At 38.4% G+C, this 19,788-nt stretch overlaps 2 protein-coding genes across 2 annotated transcripts in view; both read right to left on the bottom strand.

Annotated features, from left to right (window-relative positions):
- The window catches only part of si:ch73-242m19.1 (uncharacterized), a 44,961-nt gene extending 44,220 nt beyond the window's left edge, over positions 1–741 (bottom strand). Inside the window, exon 1 of the mRNA XM_067456100.1 lies at positions 565–741. Coding sequence (XP_067312201.1) covers positions 565–701 — 137 coding nt within the window. The 5' untranslated portion in view covers positions 702–741. The remainder of the gene's footprint in view (positions 1–564) is intronic.
- Positions 742–4,062: 3,321 nt separating this feature from the next.
- foxo3a (forkhead box O3A) lies at positions 4,063–19,070 on the bottom strand. The gene is made up of 2 exons (XM_067456098.1): positions 17,737–19,070; positions 4,063–7,800 (listed from the first exon to the last, which is right to left on the bottom strand). Exons 1-2 carry the CDS (start codon positions 18,289–18,291, stop codon positions 6,430–6,432), a joined length of 1,926 nt encoding a protein of 641 aa, XP_067312199.1. The 5' UTR covers positions 18,292–19,070; the 3' UTR covers positions 4,063–6,429.
- Between the last annotated feature and the right edge of the window lie 718 nt (positions 19,071–19,788).

Here is a 19,788-nt window from a genome sequence, read left to right as displayed (position 1 = left end):
AACATTAAAAGATTTTACAGTCCAAAAACTTTAGACCTTGTTTATTAGAGATAAAAAAATAAAAAAATAGTATTTTTGTGCACTTTTCATAACAAAATTTAAATTTTGTAATAATAAAAAAATCGTTTCACTTTTTTTTCTTCACTCTTCCAAGATTTTCCAAGTGCTATCTTTACAAGTTTAAGTTGGAAATGTAATGTTCAGGTCTATGCCACTGATCTATAAATTAATATAAATCTCTATATAGATCACTGATCTATGCTCAAAAGGTGAATAAATGGGTTATAAGGCTACAGCATAAAATTTAGTACCATAAAATGTACAAAAAATGCCACACACACACACACACACACACACACAAAAAAAAAACACGTTTTATCTTAGAATTCTACTTTTTTTCCTCACAATTGTGAATTATACAGTTAGAATTCTGACCTTATATCACGCAATTGCAAGTTTATATAATCTCAGAATTCTGGTCTGGAACAAGTTGACAGTGACGATGATAAGAATTTTGATTTTTGGGTGAACTATCCCTTAAGAACTCGACATCAGCGATCTTACCTGTATGGTTTTGAGGATGTTTTATGTAACATCTCATGGTCCTCTATCTCAGTCCTCAGAGCCTGAATCTGAGCGGATAGTTCTTCTTGCAGCTGCTCCACCTTCACTGACGAGCCGAATATATATGTCTGCGACATCTTCAATTCACAATTCAGTTTGCTCTCAGAAATTCATGCAGTCGCTCTGTTTTAGTCGCTGCATGAAGATCAGTCTATAGATAGAAAAAAAAGCTAAAAACAAGCATAAAAGAACTTTATAAAAGTGTCATAAGGTCCAAACTTCTGCTCCAGTCAGTGTATCTGTGTTTGTGTCAGTGGCTGCCCAGTTGCTATAGAGACTCCAGACGCGCACTTTAAATGAATGGCGGTAAATCACAGCTTCAGCTCTAAACCGATGTGAACCCAAGCGAGGTAACTTTTTTTGTTTGTTAAAAACACATTAGGACCACTGATATATATAGTGTGTGTGTCCTTGTTTACGGTAGCCTATATTACAACCACCACCAGTCCCCACAATTAATGTAGCCTAAATGTATTTATAAACATACTAAATTATGTTTTATTGAAAATGTAAAAATTCTGAATGTTTCCTGTGATGGGTAGGTTTAGGGGCAGGGCAGTGTAGGGGGATATGTAGGCTACAGTTTGTACAAAAACCTTTACGTCTATCTATGGAGGGTCCCCACAAAGATACTGAAACACGTGTGTGTGCTTATTATAGGGCTCAAATTAGATTCTCCAAAAGAATAAGTGTAGGCTATAGCCTAGGCCTATATTATTTTCCATCTTCCATTGTAATATTAGCAAAGCATGTTAGTGCAAAATAATTGTAAATTTAACTTTTGTACACCTGTACAATGAACATGCGGCTTATAATCTGCAGAGGGCGATGAAAACTAACTCAACCGACTCTCTTATATTGTGCTGACACAAGCAAAGAGGACAGACCTGTCAGGCTGACCTGGAGTCATGAACACCATCTTTTTATTCACTTGCTTTCACATGAAAGAGTCCTGGACGGACGGACGGACGGACGGACGGACGGACGGACGGACGGACGGACGGAAAGACAGACAGACAGACAGACAGACAGACAGACAGACAGACAGACAGACAGACAGACAGATAGATAGATAGATAGATAGATAGATAGATAGATAGATAGATAGATAGATAGATAGATAGATAGATAGATAGATAGATAGATAGATAGATAGATAGATAGACTTCTAGTCTAGATAGACAGACTAGCTAGACAGACTTCTAATCAGATAGATTTCAATAATTTAAGATATTTAAAAAGGTTGTCACTTTAAACCTATACAGTTAGAATCTTTTCAATCATCGATCCGCAATGTATAATTGAATAAATCAGATCCGCCTTCTCTGGATTTAAATAGCTCAACATTCCAAGTTTACTTGGATACAGAAGCGCCGATTGGTTCGTGACAAAAGCAGCCGGTAGCCAATGAGAGATCATCACCAAGGTGCCGTCCCACCAATGAGTGCGCAAGGACAGGGGCCACATTTTACAGCTATTGTCACTATAGGGGGTTGTTTTCCTCCCTGCAGAGAGCAGTAAAACATTATGAATGATTTTCTTAACACAATCAATCCCACTGATTGTACAGCGCGTATGAATGAGCGTGATTGCTACATATGCATGAATACACTATTTTAAAAAAACACATCAGCAAACAAAGACAACGACAGGGGCTTCATCTTAAGAGAACATTTCATACATTTTCAAGATACGTCTCCTTGGTAACCATAGACAATCCGGATGCCCTTCATAGGGGGGAAAGGCTAGAAAAAGAAAAAAAAGACTGGCAAAGGTTTAAACCTTCTAGGCTGAAATGAAACTGTCCAGACACTGACAAGCTCCTTGTGTCATTCACAGACTTTGTCACATTGGGAGAGTTTTTAGAAACCATGTGGCAAAACCCAAAACCTTTGAGGGAAATTATTTGCTATCTGAAAGCAAAAGACTGTTCAGGGTAACTCAAACACCTTAGTCACATCACGTCAAGAACAGTGTTGAGAACATCATTCTCGGAGGTTATTTTTAATGTGGCAAAACTAAGGCGCAACATGGAAAAAAATGGGATGAGAAATTGAAGTCAATGTACATGATATTTTGAGCAAATGTGAGTTTCCGAAAACGAAAAATAACAAACATGTTTAAAAAGGCACTTAAGAAATAACCCAGAGAGCATAGTTTGAACTTGGTCTTTTCTTTGAGTGTATTTTAGTTGAAAGAGCCTTTAGGTGCCCATTCAGACTCAATTTGACGTCTTCCTCGTTAAAAAAATGACTCACTTTGTAACATAAGAAACATTATCTATCTAAACACACACAACCCGGCTTGATTCGGATGTTCTGAAAAACGAATAAAAATAAAGTTTTTATTTTTCAAAAAACCCAACACAAATATGAACACTTTCACATAAATGTAGGTATGGTTCTAGAGCACAAGTGCAATGTAGAACCATTGTAGAACCAACATGTATTCTCTCTCTCTCTCTCCCTCACACACACACACACGTGACTGTAACAGACAGCATTTGTATAGAATTTGTCAAACAAAATCAGCCACAAATGTAGAAACAAATTCAGATATATAGGGGTGAGACTGAGACCTAACACACGCCAACAGGTTCGCATATACACACAAACTTCTGTTGGTTTTATTTACTTCTTTATATAATATTTCTCATTCAATTTTTTTTTTTTTTTTACATTTGGTTATGAAGTAAACAATTTATAAATACAACTTTATATATTATTTGTCATAAACATTGTGATAGGACTTGGCCACATGTAGAAAAATAAATGGATCATTATGGTCAAAACACTATTTCAAAAACTAAAAGGTTTTCTTCGAACACCTATCAATTCCCAGAAACAACTTATTTTAGTTTATTCATCATTAAAGTAATTTTTCAGAAGAAAATCATATGCAAGCTAATGGTGTAGTTGAGTAATTTTGTGGTATAGGCCTAAATATGTACAACGTCATAAATGTATGGCAGAGAAGTAAATATATATATATATTATATATATATATATATATATATATATATATATATATATATATATATATATATATATATATATATATATATATATATATATTGTATACACTCGCACTGTAAATGGTTAATGTGTGGGGACCCTGAGTGTAAAGGGAAAATGAGGACTGAATGAGGGTTAAATTAAGTCTATGTGCATTCATGATCCACAGAAAACTGCCACTAAAATCAAATAAATGAGAGGATGTTTGCCAACAAGACATCAGGATTACACTGAAACTGTTAATTACTTATTTAAAACTCTCTGCTTTGGCCAATAGCTGTGATTAAATGAATAAATTCACTTGGAAGAACAAAAATGTCCAGATTAAATGGTACACAAATAATGAGTGATCAATTTGACCAGACAGATGCACAAGCATAAAATGATTATTCCACGACATAAAAATAATGACTGGAGAAATATATTGTGTTATACAAGCTTTATTTACATGCACCTCGTCTTGCACTACCTTGTTTACATTATCCAAAATGGAAATACACAGGTAAAGTCAAGCAAACATTGAGTGGATGCTAACTAACGGCCAATTGTTGTGTGAGGTGCTACACAGGCAGATTTCGTCTTCACAAGTCGTGTTAATTCCTTCTTAAAGATTACATTTAAAATGACTGAAAATTGAATGATGATCCTACCCAAAGAATATGAAAACCCAGAATGAAATTGAGGATTTTGAGGAGGCCATTTATGATGCTGAAATGGATTACACAATGTAAAACTAACAAAGCACAATCAACTTTTTATAGTCAACTTTAATTCTGTGACTCCAGCTGATTTTAAAAAGCAGATTATAAAATAAAAAATAAAAATCAGTGCTTATAAGAGGCTTTACTAAAATTCTGGGTGTGAAACTGACCTTAACAAAAGGTACATTCGACTGTGAAACGCCTGCAAGTTGTCCCTGAATGGCACTACCATTTCATCAGACTGAATAGTTGCATTATTTTGCAGCAGCCTCAAATTTGGTTGTCTGGCATGTTCAAGATCAACAGTGAAATACAGTACAGCGTAGGTGCTTTCTTACATAGCTTATCCATATACTACAACGTGGCTGTCTTTCATTTTAAAACTATTAAGATGCTTAAAACACACTGCCGTCACAACTGATGCATACCTTCTACTAGCACCAGCCATTGTGTAAAAATGTACACATTAATGCTAAGAAAGTAACATGCCAGTCATATAAACTGACCCAACACAATTCACTTAGCACCAAATGCTCTTAGCTTCATTTTTTTCCTGCTACAAACACACAAACATCTAGTGGTCCTTAATCAGCGTTCCAAAATGTATAATTGTTAATATACCTTATCTCTAGAATGAATCCAACATTTATGTGTAAACACACGCACACATTCAGTGTAGCACATGCACATATGTACTATGGGCCTCATTTATGAAATACAAGTACAACAGAAATCTATGATTTACACAGAAATTTGTAAACCAATTCTTAGGTAAACGGTTGCATGCATGTATACGGGCTGTACAATATGCACACATAATCGCTAGAATCGCATCAAATGTAACAAACAAAGAACAAAATTGTGTCTAAATTTTCCAGATTTTATAAATAATTTCTACAGCATTGACTTCATGAACAAGGCTCTACATGCGTGTGTGTGCGTGTGTATACACATGCAAAAATACAAATATATAGCTCATAATATATTCTAAAATGGTTGACATTGGAAGTGAAAGCAGTTTATGGGTGATTGAGATGCTCTTGTTCACAAACTCAGAGCAGGATAAATGCACGGGGTTTGTTAGGAAATCCATGGGAAACACTGACAAACTAGTTTCATACAGAAGAACACTAAATACACAGCTTATCATCATATCATAGTTCACTTTTCCGTAAAAGGATACATTATGATCACTGGTTTCACAAAAAAACACAATAACTTCCCCGGTTTAGTTTTACGAAAAATAATATGAGATACAGGTGGATTTTCCATGGCCATTTTTCGGACAACAGAAACATTCTCAATAGTTCGTATTGTAAACAGGCCATTGTTGCATTTGTCCTGCAGAGGACAAGTTTGGCAAAAGGCAAATGTTTGTTTCAACGTGAGGACTAGAAATCTATTAATCTTGATTACGGTTACAATAAATTACAACAAACTAAGGGCACCTACAGACTAGAGTTGACTTGATTTCAATTGGGATAACGTATCACAACGACAAAGGAAACGCAACGGTCTGCCAAAGTGACACAACCAAAAGTTGAGAACATCTTAACTTTCACTGCAATGCCAGTCGCAGGCACTAGAGAATTCAAGATTCTCGCTTGACTGTCAAACTGATCCAACTCTTTCCACGCTATCAAATGCATTTTTAAGAACTATCTCTAGTGTGCATGCACCCTCATACACAGTGGTGGGTTTTTGGGATTTTATATTCTAGATGGACTAAGGGAAGTACTGTTATTCAAGCCTTCATATAAAGACAACCTTTTATTTATGATACTGCACTTATATTCCAGCAGCGGAGTTCATTACCTTGTCACTGGCAATTAGATTAACCTGCAAGCACTTCAAGGTTAAATTTGCTGAAACACTTTACAAAGTCCATTAAACCAGCCTCAATCAGGACGATACAAAACATACAGCCACAAAACTACAACATCGACTGGGTAAATCGTTGACGTTAACGCAAACTCATTCCAATGGATGTCAAATAGCTTTTCTACAGCATAATGTACAGTTGCTTTACAGTGGACAGTTGGCTCAAATGCGGTGTTTTGCCCGTCCCTACATTCCTGGGCCTGGCCGGATCAACCTGGTACCCAGCTTTGGGAGGAGGTTCGTTTGGTTCTGGAGAAGCTCTCTGAAGTCAGGTTAGCATTCTGAGAGGAGATAAGATGGGAATCGAAGCTGAACTCCAGGCCATCGGCATCCATCAGATCGTTGCGAGTGATGGCGTCCATGTCGCAATCGAAACTCCCACTTAACGCCTCAAGATCCAAATCAGATGGAAACCGGTCCTGAGACGCCAACTGAACGGAGGAAACACTGCCATTGAGACCTGCCAACAACGAATCAGAGGAGTTGAGCTGCATAGATGTGCTTCTGAAGGGAGACACTTGGAGATGTTGCTTCATCAAGCTTTGGTAGTCTGACTCGCTGCTGGAGATGCAGTTCATCCACCATCCAGATGGCATTGCCTTCTTGAGCCCTGCTTGTCCTCCAGGCCCAGCCTGGTTGGACATCATGGGATCATTACGCAACAGCAGCGCACTGCGACGGGCATTCTGGGAGGGAAGGGAGGCACTGGCTTGTGACATAAGCGGGTCAGATTGGGTAAGAAGGACATCGCTGCGACTGTTGGACTCGGAGCTGAGCAAGTCCTGCAGACTCTGCTCACTAAAGAGGGAACCGCAGGAGAACGTAGCCTGCTTGTTTTCCTGGATCGTTTGCATTGGAGACTGCCTCAGGCCAGTGACGGACGGAGGGCTGAACATGGAGTTAGTGCCATAGCTGCCGGAGGGAATTGCCAGACTGCTCCCGGAGCAGCTGAAGGTAAACACAGGGCTTCCCTGTAGGTTGGCACCACTCTCATCTTGACCTGGAGACTGGGAAGCCGTCAAGCTGATATTGTCTAGAAGGTCGTCCATTAGGTTATCCGAGAGGCCGTCATTGAGGTTCATGGTTCCAGCAAGGTCAGCTAGACGGGGCAGTTCTGTCAGCCCGGTGGACGGAGACATACTACTAGGGCTGGAGTACAGCATGGGCGACAGGGGAGAGTCGTCATCAGGAACTTCGTCCATCTCGAGGTTGGCCAGAATCGGAGAAAGGCGTCCACTTAGGGTGCTGGCGTTAGAATTAGTGCGAGATCGGAAATCCGTCCAAGCGTCAAGCTCATCGCTACTACGGGAAGTTGGGCTGCCGGTCCATTTGGACAGGCTGGAGGAACTCTCTGAGCTTCCGTCCTGAGTAGCCTGAAGAGCTGCCTTTTTCTTTGCGGCACGGCCACGGGCGCTCTTGATGAGCTTATTACTGTTGTCCATAGATACTGCACGTCTCCGCGGGGCTTTTCCCCCTTTTCCACCATCGGGGTTGACCATCCACCATGAACTCTTCCCTGTTCCTTCATTCTGGACCCGGACAAAGCGACTGTGGAGTGACAGGTTATGTCGAATTGAATTCTGTGAAAAGAGAGGAGTAGATGGTGAGCTGTGCATCAGAAGATGTTTGAAACATTTAAATACAGCTTATTTTAGATCCCTCAGCTTTATTTTTTAACCAATTGGCCATTAAAAAAAGCAGAATAATGGCCTAATGTTCAAATAATCTTGGAATCAATAGAGCACAATGCTGAGTAAGGAACAATGCCACTTTGACTAGATTGCTTCACCCAGAGATTGAAGAGTCATGTGACCTCTCTGACCAATAGGGTCCATGTGTTTTCTTAAAAATAAATAAAAGCATAACAAAACACTTTCAATGAGTTTACAAAAGGTAATCAATACAATCAATCCTAATTTTTATGTCAATTGAGTTTGCTGAATTAGCAACTAGGCATTTGCGGTTCCAATAGGAGTTTGTAAATGTATATTTTGTGTTGAAATGCAATTTAATTCAATCTTGTCTAATTGAATTGAATTAATTTGACTAATTCTCACTTTTAACAAAAAAACACTAGTCCAAAAAAAACACAGAAAATAGAAAAAGGGCTATGCACATTTAAATTTATCACACACTGTTCAAATTGGTCTGTGCTCAAGACCGGTCTGCAAGAAAAGCAACCCACTCAGCACCGTCCACTGGGCTTTCGAGATAATTGGTCCATGCTGTGAAGTTCAACTGGGTAACTTTGAGTTCTCAAATTTTGGCATTTTACATATGCTTTGAATACACATTTACACACCACCCTATGCAAACCTGATACTGCATGTAAAGCTGTGGATAACAACATTTGCTGACCAAGATTTTCTCAAGACAGTAATATGACATTGGTAAATGCGAAGCTTGACTAGAATAATGCATTTTTCCAACGGCAGCGAAAGCAGAAGGATTTATGGAGAATTCCTCAACCATGTACAAAGTTGATGCAGTGAAGCTGCATTAATGTGGACTGCAGCACAGAAGGTACAGCAATCCATAATGCAGCATCAGGTCTTAAGATCTTAAAATTCACAAGCAAGACATGGTTTTCCTTTTTGGTGAATAGTCAAGCAGTCTGAAAAATGTGAATTTACCAACGCTGTGTCTGATACAACTTGAAGAAAGCTGGACTCCACACAACATTGTCCTGTGAACATCACTTTACTGACCTTTGAACTTCTCAAAGAGTGAATGGGGCAGACCTCATGCCACTTCACTTCCATTAATGCCTTTGCTTCAAGCCTATTACCAGACTTAATCCGAGACAGAACTTTTCCTATTCTAAGGAGAACATGTATCTCAACACATTTGTAAAGTACATAAGCAGTTCTCCTTTTTTTGCTTTGTTAAGCTGCTAACTGAATTGATTGGATTGAGAATCTAATCTAAGACACATGCATTGGACTGTTTGTTGACAATCATAGCTACATTGATTACAAAAAAAGATAATTACAAACTAGGCTTACACAGAGCACTATCTTCAATGATAAATTGAATCAGTGATCAAACCAGTCTGAATGTTTATTTTATTCATGTTAGCTTATGCAATTTTATTTATATATAATCTCAATTGCAAACAAAAAGCATTCACACACATTTTGTGTGTTTTGAAAATTCTATTCTAAGGTTTCAAAAAGAAATCGAGATGAAGTGATGGAAGACCTCCAAGGATGGATGAAAAACTTCTTTTGAAATCGCAAATTCAGCTACAACTCTACTCAATCAACTTAAAGTTAAGCAATTTGAACAAGGGGAGAAGCGCAACAGAGAGAGCTCACCCCCATTGGGCACTAAATCTGTAAGTTAAGCATTAAGAGGCTTGATCATTAACCTGTAGGCCACCAGAACCTGCCATTTCATTTTACTAATTACAAACATTTTGGGGAAACTCATTCTAAAAATCACAAGTTAAATTCAATTTAAAGGGATAGTTCACCCAAAAATAAAAATTAGCCCATGATTTACCCACCCTCAAGCCACCCTAGGTGTATATGACAATCTTTTTTCAGACAAATAGAATCGTTATATTAACCCTTGTGCGCCCTTATGGACATTTTTGTCTTTTTTTTTCTATAACTTTGCCTGTGGTAATGCTAACTGCATAAAATTTGCCAAAGGTGTGTTTTTTGCACTAGGTACACAAAATACTCACACTTAGGCCCTTTTGGACAAAAATGTCCAAATTGAAACCCATTAAAACTGCTATTTTTAATCTTGTTGCCATTTAACTATAAAATTATGCAATCTTTATTAATAGGCATTTAATCTGTTGGCAAGACTTCAACTTTTATTTTTTTATATATTTTTACCCGATGGTGGCATTTTTTTCAGGTTTGGCATATAAAGAAAATACTCACTTTATTCCTGTTTTTGTTTATGCATATTATAAAGCCAATTTGATAAAGTATGCAGAGCTATAACTGTGTGGGTGTGTTGGTATGGATGTTAGAGTGTGGTGTGTATGTATGTAATAAAAAAAATGTGTGTGTAGGTATGCATGTGTTTTTTTATATTTGAGAGAGAGAAAAAAAAATCAACTGCAAATCACAAATACAAAAACTGTGTGAACCAGTGGAGTTTTGCTGGTATTATGAGATATTAAATTTGGTACACAGCTTGTTTAGATGTATGGCTTTGATTTTCTAGCAGTTTTAGAGTTCACCAATCTTTTAACATGTTTTGTGTGTGCGCACGCACGCACGCACGCACGCACACACACACACACACACACGTCCTTCTCAAAAAATTTGCATATTGTGATAAAGTTCATTATTTTCCATAATGTAATGATAAACTTTTTTAGATTCATTGCACACCAACTTGAATATTTCAGGTCTTTTATTGTTTTAATACTGATGATTTTGGCATACAGCTAGGGACGTGCAGAGAGTTCTTCAGGGGCAGGGGCTCAAATGTAAAAAAGGGCAATATGTTAATAAAAAAAAAAAAAAATGGATACCATTTTCTTTTTTTTGCAAGAAGTCTCTTATTCTCATCAAGTATGCATTTATTTAATCAAAAAACAAAAGTAGTTGCCTAATATTGTACAATGACGTTCTTTTTAACTTTGTAATCAAAAAATCTTGAAAAGAGTATCACAGCAGGTTATAAAAAATATTAAGCAGCCCAACTGTTTCTAACATTGACATTAAATCATCATTTTAGAATGATTTCTGAAGGATCATGTGACACATAAGACTGGAGTAATGATGATAAATTCAGCTTTGATCACAGGAATAAATTATATTTTAAAGTCTATTAAAATAGAAAACCATTATTTTAATAACATTTCACAATATTGCTGTTTTTGATCAAATAAATGCAGGGTTAATGAGCATAAGATACTTCTTTCATAATGCTGCATAAATATCAAAAATTTTAATATAATAAAGTCCATTAATGTCACCAGCCTACACTTCACATAATAGGCCTGTAGGTGCCGGTGGCACTTGGGCTTCATTAACTTTGATAGTTTCGTCAAATAGTAAACGGTGTACCAATATACATTTAAATACAAGTAAGACTTTACCATTAATGCGACTTTTGGCGCTGCATGGTTATGTACAGTTCTTTTTTGTTTGTCAATTAACATCCTGTCAGCGATGCAATTTGATTTATAACATTTTCAACAGAGTTGTTTCAACTTGTTTTGCCTGATCATGATTGGCTGGTGTAACGTTATAATACATGAAAAACAGGCATTTATGAATGATTTAATATTCAAAATTATATAATAGAGATTTTTGATTAAATCGACACGTTAGCTTTGATTATTGATGAGAGAAACTTTTGGTTTGATTTTGCCCTGTAACAGACACAAACACTCTGAAGAACCATAAATGGCTCGAAAGCCGTTTCCGAATAGACTATGGGAAATCAGCCAGTAAAACCGCACACAACCCATAGCAATGCGTTATGGCAACACCTCAGACCGACTGATAAGAAAAAATTAACAGACATTTTCTGACTTTTGAGCCATTCGTCACTATTGTACACATTGTCATGTTATTATAAGTCGAATTTATTTTGTTTTATTGACCAAAAATATTATCATTGATATTTGTCTGAGAGGGGCACTTTTGATTTATTTTGAACAACGGCAGGGGTACAAACACCCAAAGCTCCCCCCTCTGCACGTGCTTGCATACAGCTCATGAAAACCCAAAATTCCTGTCTCAAAAAATTAGCATATCATGAAAAGGTTCTCTAAACGAGCTATTAACCTAATCATCTGAATCAACTAATTAACTCTAAACACCTGCAAAAGATTCCTGAGGCTTTTAAAAACTCCCAGCCTGGTTCATTACTCAAAACCGCAATCATGGGTAAGAGCGCCGACCTGACTGCTGTCCAGAAGGCCATCATTGACACCCTCAAGCGAGAGGGTAAGACACAGAAAGAAATTTCTGAACGAATAGGCTGTTCCCAGAGTGCTGTATCAAGGCACCTCAGGGGGAAGTCTGTGGGAAGGAAAAAGTGTGGCAAAAAACGCTGCACAACGAGAAGAGGTGACCGGACCCTGAGGAAGATTGTGGAGAAGGACCGATTCCAGACCTTGGGGGACCTGCAGAAGCAGCGGACTGAGTCTGGAGTAGAAACATCCAGAGCCACCGTGCACAGGCGTGTGCAGGAAATGGGCTACAGGTTACGCATTCCCCAGGTCGGGCCACTTTATGGAGATGAAGATTTTGTTTTTCAGCACGACCTGGCACCTGCTCACAGTGCCAAAACCACTGGTGAATGGTTTACTGACCATGGTATTACTGCGCTCAAGTGGCCTGCCAACTCTCCTGACCTGAACCCCATAGAGAATCTGTGGGATATTGTGAAGAGAAAGTTGAGAGACGCAAGACCCAACACTCTGGATGAGCTTAAGGCCGCTATCGAAGCATCCTGGGCCTCCATAACACCTCAGCAGTGCCACAGGCTGATCGCCTCCATGCCACGCCGCATTGAAGCAGTCATTTCTGCAAAAGGATTCCCGACAAAGTATTGAGTGCATAACTTAACATAATTATTTGAAGGTTGACTTATTTGTATTAAAAACACTTTTCTTTTATTGGTCGGATGAAATATGCTATTTTTTTTTAATTAAATCATCCAAAATCATCAGTATTAAAACAATAAAAGACCTGAAATATTTCAGTTGGAGTGCAATGAATCTAAAATATATGAAAGTTTAATTTTTATCATTACATTATGGAAAAAAATGAACTTTATCACAATATGCTAAAATTTTTTAAAGGACCTACATATTTTATACATAGTGTATAAAATAATGTTCATAAATGATTTTCATAATCTTAAACCTCTATAACTTTTTTTGATTTTACTTTATTACTTTTTTTACTTCAACAATAATCTGCCAAGGGTCTTCTTTAAAATAAGACCAAACTTAAGTCTGTGCTCAAAATCTTAAAAAAAAAATGTATGATAGTTTTTTTAACATGGACTTTTTTGTCCACTTTTGACCTATGTTTAATTTGTTTTTATTTTTTAAAAGCCAACTGCATACATTTTGGCACAGGTATGTATTTTTATTGGAATTTTACAATTTCATCCCCATTTTCTTTAAAAAATAAAATTTGCACTAGGTACACAAAATACTCACACTCAGGCCCTGTTGGACAAGAAAAAACAAAAAACACAAATCCAACCGCCTGTGAACCAATGGAGTTTTGCTGGCATCTAATGGGGGAAAGTTGGCACTGTGCCCAAACAAAATCTTACCAAGAGCTCATTTTTTGTAGCCTAGAAATCTAGACTCACCCTAACGGCAGAAAATCTAATCTGCCACGAGTGTCGTCTAGCAACTCTCAATACACTTCTGAGCTGTAAATGCCAAACTCTGGTCGGGCAATTCACATCGTGTATAGAGTCGGTGGGCGGGGCTTAACATAATGACTGCAGGGTTGTGTACTAGTAAACACAGAAACTGGCGAACGGCGGTCTTTCAAATCAGCTTTGACCGTGACTCTGGAAGACTTGGAGTTAAGCTTTTCTCTGAGAAAAGAACGGCACTAAAGTCATTCTTAAAAAGGACTAGGCATGTGCCGATATCAATTTTTCATGTTGCGATTAATTGATGAAGTTTTATCACGATATACGATATTATCACGATATTGAAATAAGTTGCAAAAAAAAGTGTTGCCATAGCATAACAGCTTTAAAAACTATTTTTGTAAGAACAAAAATAACTGAATGTTTAAATACAATAATGCAGCAAAAATATATACAGCTCTGGAAAAAAAAAAAAATAAGAGACCCCTCATTGAGAAATCAATGTTAAGTGGTCTCTTGATATTTTTCAGAGCTGTAAAAGTACAATTTTCAAGATTAAATTGCAAAAGAATTAGGCTATAAAGAACAACAGGTAGGCTTACAAATTACAATAAGGTCTCATTATTTAATGCATTAACTAAGATTGAGCAATAGCTACATTTGGTACAGAAAGTATAATGTTTTTGTTAATGTTAGTTAAGAAATACTGATCATTGTTAGTTTTATCTTAGGTCCATTAAAAAAGTTATTTTGATTTTGATTTTAATGTCATTAAACAGTAACTAAGAAATTAACATAGAATGATTAATTCTTTATAAGTATTTTTCATTGTCAGTTTGGTAATAATGAATTAACATGTTAACTAATGAAGTCGTATCTCAAAGTTATACTGAACAATAACAAATAATCAGAACAGTTCTAATTATTAGGGCATGTTGTAGGCCTAGTCCAGATTAAAACATGAAAATGTTTAAATTTGAAAATAATTAGCCTATTAAGTCTTTAAGTATTAAGTATTTGGTGCTTTGATGAACAACATTGAGATTACAAAAACGAATGGCTGTTTTAAAAACTACACGCGTTTTTTGTTTGTTTGCTGGTTTCCGGGGTAACCGGCCGCATTCTGCAGTTCATCAGCGCCCTCTGCTGTCACTGAGCGGCACTTCAGCAGCGCGTCTCCTTCACCGGTTCAGTCATGTGCAAACGCACGTTGGGCTTGTTTATATCTGAGCGCGTGTCCCTTTGACGCAGAATACAGCAGTGTTGATACAGCATTTATATGGTTGATGGGCAAAGTATTCTTGAGTGCATTTTAAAAAAATTATAAATTGTTAATAAAATTATTATTTACGATATTTTAAAGTGCCCATGATAACAATATCGTGCATATTCATTATCGTGATAAATCGCATTATCGAAAATCGGCACATGTCTAAAAAGGACAGATGTGTTCTGAGTTTTGCCGACCGGATACGGCGAATGTTTAATCTATCAACAAGCTCCGCTTCACCTTCGTTGCTCTGGTCGGTTGTAGCGCTATCCTATCGCGTGCAGAGGGAGTTTGAAAGACAACCGTTTATCCCGCCCCTCAGATTGAGCCCTGTCTATGGAGAGTTTCCAGACCAAACATCTTGATGTGGGTCTGGCTTGTCAGGCTACATTTTTTGAGATATCAACCTCAAATTTGGTACACAGCTTTTTTAGATGCATGGCTTTGATTTTCTAGTTTTAGAGCTCAACATGTTTTTAAATATATGTTGTTTTATAACATTTTATTCATAAATCATTTTCACAAACTTAAACTTCTATAACTTGTCGGTTTCACTTTTAAAACTTTTTTGACTTCAACAATAATCTGCCATGGGCCTTCTTTAAAATGAGACCAAACTGAAGTCTGAGCTCCCAAGATTAATTTTCTATGACAGTTTTTGACCTGGACATGTCGACTAATATTTTTTAAATTAAAGCACAAGGGTTTAAATGTCCTGGCTAATCCAAGTATAAGTATTATAATGTCAGTGAATGGCAGCCCAGAATTGGAAGTCCAAAAAAAGTGCATCCATCCATTATAAAAGTAATCCACACAACTCTGGGGAATAATAAAAGCCTTTTGAAGCAAATGGATTGATTTGTGTAATGGATCTGATTTTCTAAGTAAAATATCTTAAAACGTTATAAAAGTAAAATATCTAGCTTCTTCCGGACCGCCTTCCATGGAAGGTGGTATGACGGAAGCTGGATATTAAACGAAATACAAAATATTCTGTTAAATTCAGTTCAACAAATACCACCATGATGCATACTTACAATTGTACAAATGCACATATCTACCACTAGTTTCACATTACAATGAAAGATTAGGTTAATAATTATAATGGGCTTAGCATTAAGAGTCTTGTTCATAAACCTGTAGGCCACCAGAACCCCCTATTTATTGTGGCATTATGCGGTCAAAAGGTAAATTAAACAAATAAACATATATCATAGATACCATAAGCAGATATATTCATTCATAGATTCACCCCAAAAGAAGAAAACAAAAATGTCATGATTATGCATTGTGACAATTAGCACTTTTTATCCTCAACGGCAAATACTGCAAATGTGGGGAAAAAAGATTATTCTGTTAAATTCAGCAAATACCACCATGATGCATACTTACAATTGTGCAAAAGCACTTCGTAATTTAAATAGATCACTTCTTCCACATTAAAATGTAAAATTAGGGTAATACTGACAATATAATAAGGGTTTAGCATTACGGTAAGGAAGACATGAGGTGAAAACAGTCTTAATGGTTGAGATTCACCCGCTTATAAAATGCGTGTCAGTGTGTGAATTCAGCAATGAAAATCATCTTAAAAATTCTGTGGTGCCGCTTTCTATTGAATTAAATCCACACAGGACCATGAAGAATAACTATGATAGATGAAAATAGGGGCTGAAATCATCTGAAAGCCATGATGCAGTCCCTTTTGAGCAAAGCACCACTCAGAGCAGCACTGGAGCGCTGCCAGTTTACACACAATGCTGTATCTCAGAGTCAAACACCAAAGCTCTTCACACGTTGCTACACACTGACCTACATAGTTTCCAGTCAGCTGATTGCTTCTTATGCTGTACGCGAAAGCCAATAGGAAGTGGAGGTGGGGACGACACAGCCAATAGAAACCCTGGCATTGACGATATGCCCATGGTTTCTCTTTTTTTCCCTCATTCAGTGGCAGGCAGATGCAAACACTCTGCAGGATGGCTTTATCTGCACTGAACACGGTTGACTGTTCCTACAGTCTGATTGGTAGTAAGAACGGACCTCTTTTGGGGGGGGGGGGGGGGGTTACTAAAATGTATATTTTAGCAAACAGAAAGGATCTAAACATTAGGTTTGGCTGACTAACTTGCATGTTTCTACAAACTGCCATCATAATGGCTTTTCAAATAAAACATTGACTCAAAACGGATTTATATTATATACAAATTATATAAAAATGAGGAACTTACAACGTACTGGGCGCACAGGGCTTGTTTGTGAAGGTGCCCAATGGTCTTTTTAAATGTAATATCTGCACAACAGCAGTTCACCAGCCTTACATCTGCAGGATTGCACAGGGATTTCCTGAGGGTTTTCTCAAATCCTGCTATACCAACAGCATTCATTGATTCCATGTTTTTTTCCAGGCCAAGCTAATCCCTGATATCAAACAGGGACAAGAGATGTGAGCATTGCAAATGCCAAAGCTCAAAAAAGAGAATTTACAATGAATTAATGGAAGTGCGATCATACCGATGATACAATAAATGATTATAGGTTATATAAGTAGTTCCTATGACTGCTATTTTTGTTACCAAGCTTTAATACTTGGAAATGATAAGGCCATTTATGATGGTGGGCCATTTAAAAGGTCGTCTTTATCAATGGCACCTTTCGCAATTCATCTGCCGTTACGCCCTTTGGCATGACTGTAGCGGCTTGCACTTAATCAGCAAAGCACACATGACTAGTAGTCCACATTTCCAGTATCCGTGCCATTTTACCACCCTGTAAAAATATAAGCATTGTTTTTATACAGCACTATATTGCAAAAGCTCTACCTGCAACACATGTATACAAACTGTATATCTAGGACACAAACACTCCTAAGGCTGATAAGCAAATCAAGGGTAAAAATGCAGCCCGTCTCTTTGACCTGACGTACCTTCCATCCTGCAGAGCTGTTGCTGTCACCTTTGTCCTTGAAGTATGGCACATTCCGGACCATCCAATCATAAATCTGGGCCAATGTCAGCCTCTTCTCCGGCGTGCTCTCGATGGCTTGAGTGATGAGGTCTGCGTAGGAATAGTTTCCCCAGGCGTTCCTGCGGGCAGAGGATTTTCTGGGCTGCTGAGGAAGCAGACCATTGAAGCTGGAGTCAGGCAGAGTATGTTGGGAAGAAACGGGAGAGCCATAGGTGCCTTTATCACTGACAGCAGCATTGGTTTGTATGGCAGGAGCAGCAGCACTCTCGTTTCCTTCTGTGATACTGACAGGTTTTGATGCGCCTGTAATGTCACCAGATACACAAGCATCATCAGTGCCATTTTCATCCACCTCTTCCTCGGGGATGATTCCCACCTCTGCTGGTTCTGCTTTCCCAGCATTGGACTCCGGTCTGGGCAGAGGCCAGGTGCAGGACCTGGGCCTTTTTTGGGGCTCGAAATCAGGGTCTATGTCGACGTCCACAGCCGAGGGCTTATCTATCTCCTCTGCCATATTTCCTCGACTCCTTCAAATGAATGATATATGGACGGCTTTTCTGAACACAACAGCAGCAGTGCCCTCGTGCATGCCATTAATGGATCGCTGCTAGGGTCCACATTTCAATGCGGGACACTTCGAGAATCCAACTGATGTTGTGAGGTGTTTAGGGAAATTTACAATTGCGTTTGCGTGCATTATGTACACTTACAACACATAGACGGATTCGAATGTGAATCTCGCTCGATTTGGTTAGCTTTAGCAGTCCTTTGGACAACAAATAAACCAACGATTATGCCCCAAAAGCTCTTTTAATGACGCTTCCGTGGTTCAAACGCATAAAGGCTGTAACAGAGCGGACGGTCGAATTGGTTGCATTGTTGCATGACGTCGCGCTGCGAACGTGTTACATTGTAACATTAGATCATAATGTGAAAGATACTACTTTGTTTCAGAACACAGCCGCCGTCGTATACAATCGTTGATTTAAAGCGATCAGAAAGGCTGTGCGTTCGCGAAAGTGTCCTCAAATGATCAAGCCATACCTCCACATCCGTCCCTCTTCAAATCAACACGAATGAGTCCTAACATACGATCGGTTTTTCCCAATAAACCTCCATGATCCCTGTTCCATGTCGGAGCAGGACGTTGCGTCCCGCAACCCGGGCAATCCAGCACTGACAAAGCCCCTAATGCGCTGCTGCTCCGCTGCAAACTAAAGAAAAGAACAGTAACACACACACACAGATCATCCGCCCCCTGGATCCAGTCAGAGGAACTGCTTCTTAAAGGGCCGGAGAGCAGAGCTGAAGCTGAAGCTCAAGCCACTGCCACGCACGTCATCTGCACATTAATTTTTTTATAGTGCAAAAAAGCATTTATCATTCATGTCATGACAATTGGTAGCCTATCTGCTGCAATATTATTTCAATTAAACACTAACACACACACTGATCAGGCATAACATTATGACCAACTTCCTAATATTGTGTTGGTCCCCCTTTCGCTGCCAATAACAGCCCTGACCCATCGAGGCATGGACTCCACTAGACCCTGAAGGTATGCTGTGATATCTGGCACCAAGCTGTCAGCAGCAGATCCTTTCAATCCTGTAGCCTAAATTGCGAGGTGGGCCTCCATGGATCAGACTTGTTTGTTCAGAACATCCCACAGATGCTCGATTGAGATCTGGGGAATTTGGAGGCCAAGTCAACACCTCAAACTCGTTGTTGTGCTCCAGGGAATCACATTTCCATGAAAGGGTGTACATGGTCTGCAACAATGCTTCGGTAGGTGGTACATGTTAAAGTAACATCCACATGGATGGCAGGACCCAAGGTTTGCCAGCAGAACACTGACCAAAGCATCACACTGCGTATGCAGCTCCACACGGAACAAGTTGTGATGCACTGTGTATTCTGACACCAGCATGAACTTCTTGACCAGACGAGCTACAGTAGCTCGTCTGCCTTCACTCCCCACATGTATCAATGAGCCTTGGTCGCTCATGAC

Source organism: Pseudorasbora parva, chromosome 10, assembly GCF_024679245.1.
Source record: "Pseudorasbora parva isolate DD20220531a chromosome 10, ASM2467924v1, whole genome shotgun sequence".
In the NCBI taxonomy this organism is placed as follows: Eukaryota; Metazoa; Chordata; class Actinopteri; order Cypriniformes; family Gobionidae; genus Pseudorasbora; species Pseudorasbora parva.
The sequence above is the reverse complement of the archived record's forward strand: the minus strand, read 5'-3'. Positions and strand labels throughout refer to the sequence as shown.

Excerpts from the sequence above, each read along its gene's own strand:
- foxo3a (XM_067456098.1), bottom strand. The coding sequence starts at position 18,291 with ATGGCAGAGGAGATAGATAAGCCCTCGGCTGTGGACGTCGACATAGAC. Across the intron at positions 7,801-17,736 it reads ACAGCTCTGCAGGATGGAAG|AATTCAATTCGACATAACCT; the intron begins GTACGTCAGGTC and ends CTCTTTTCACAG.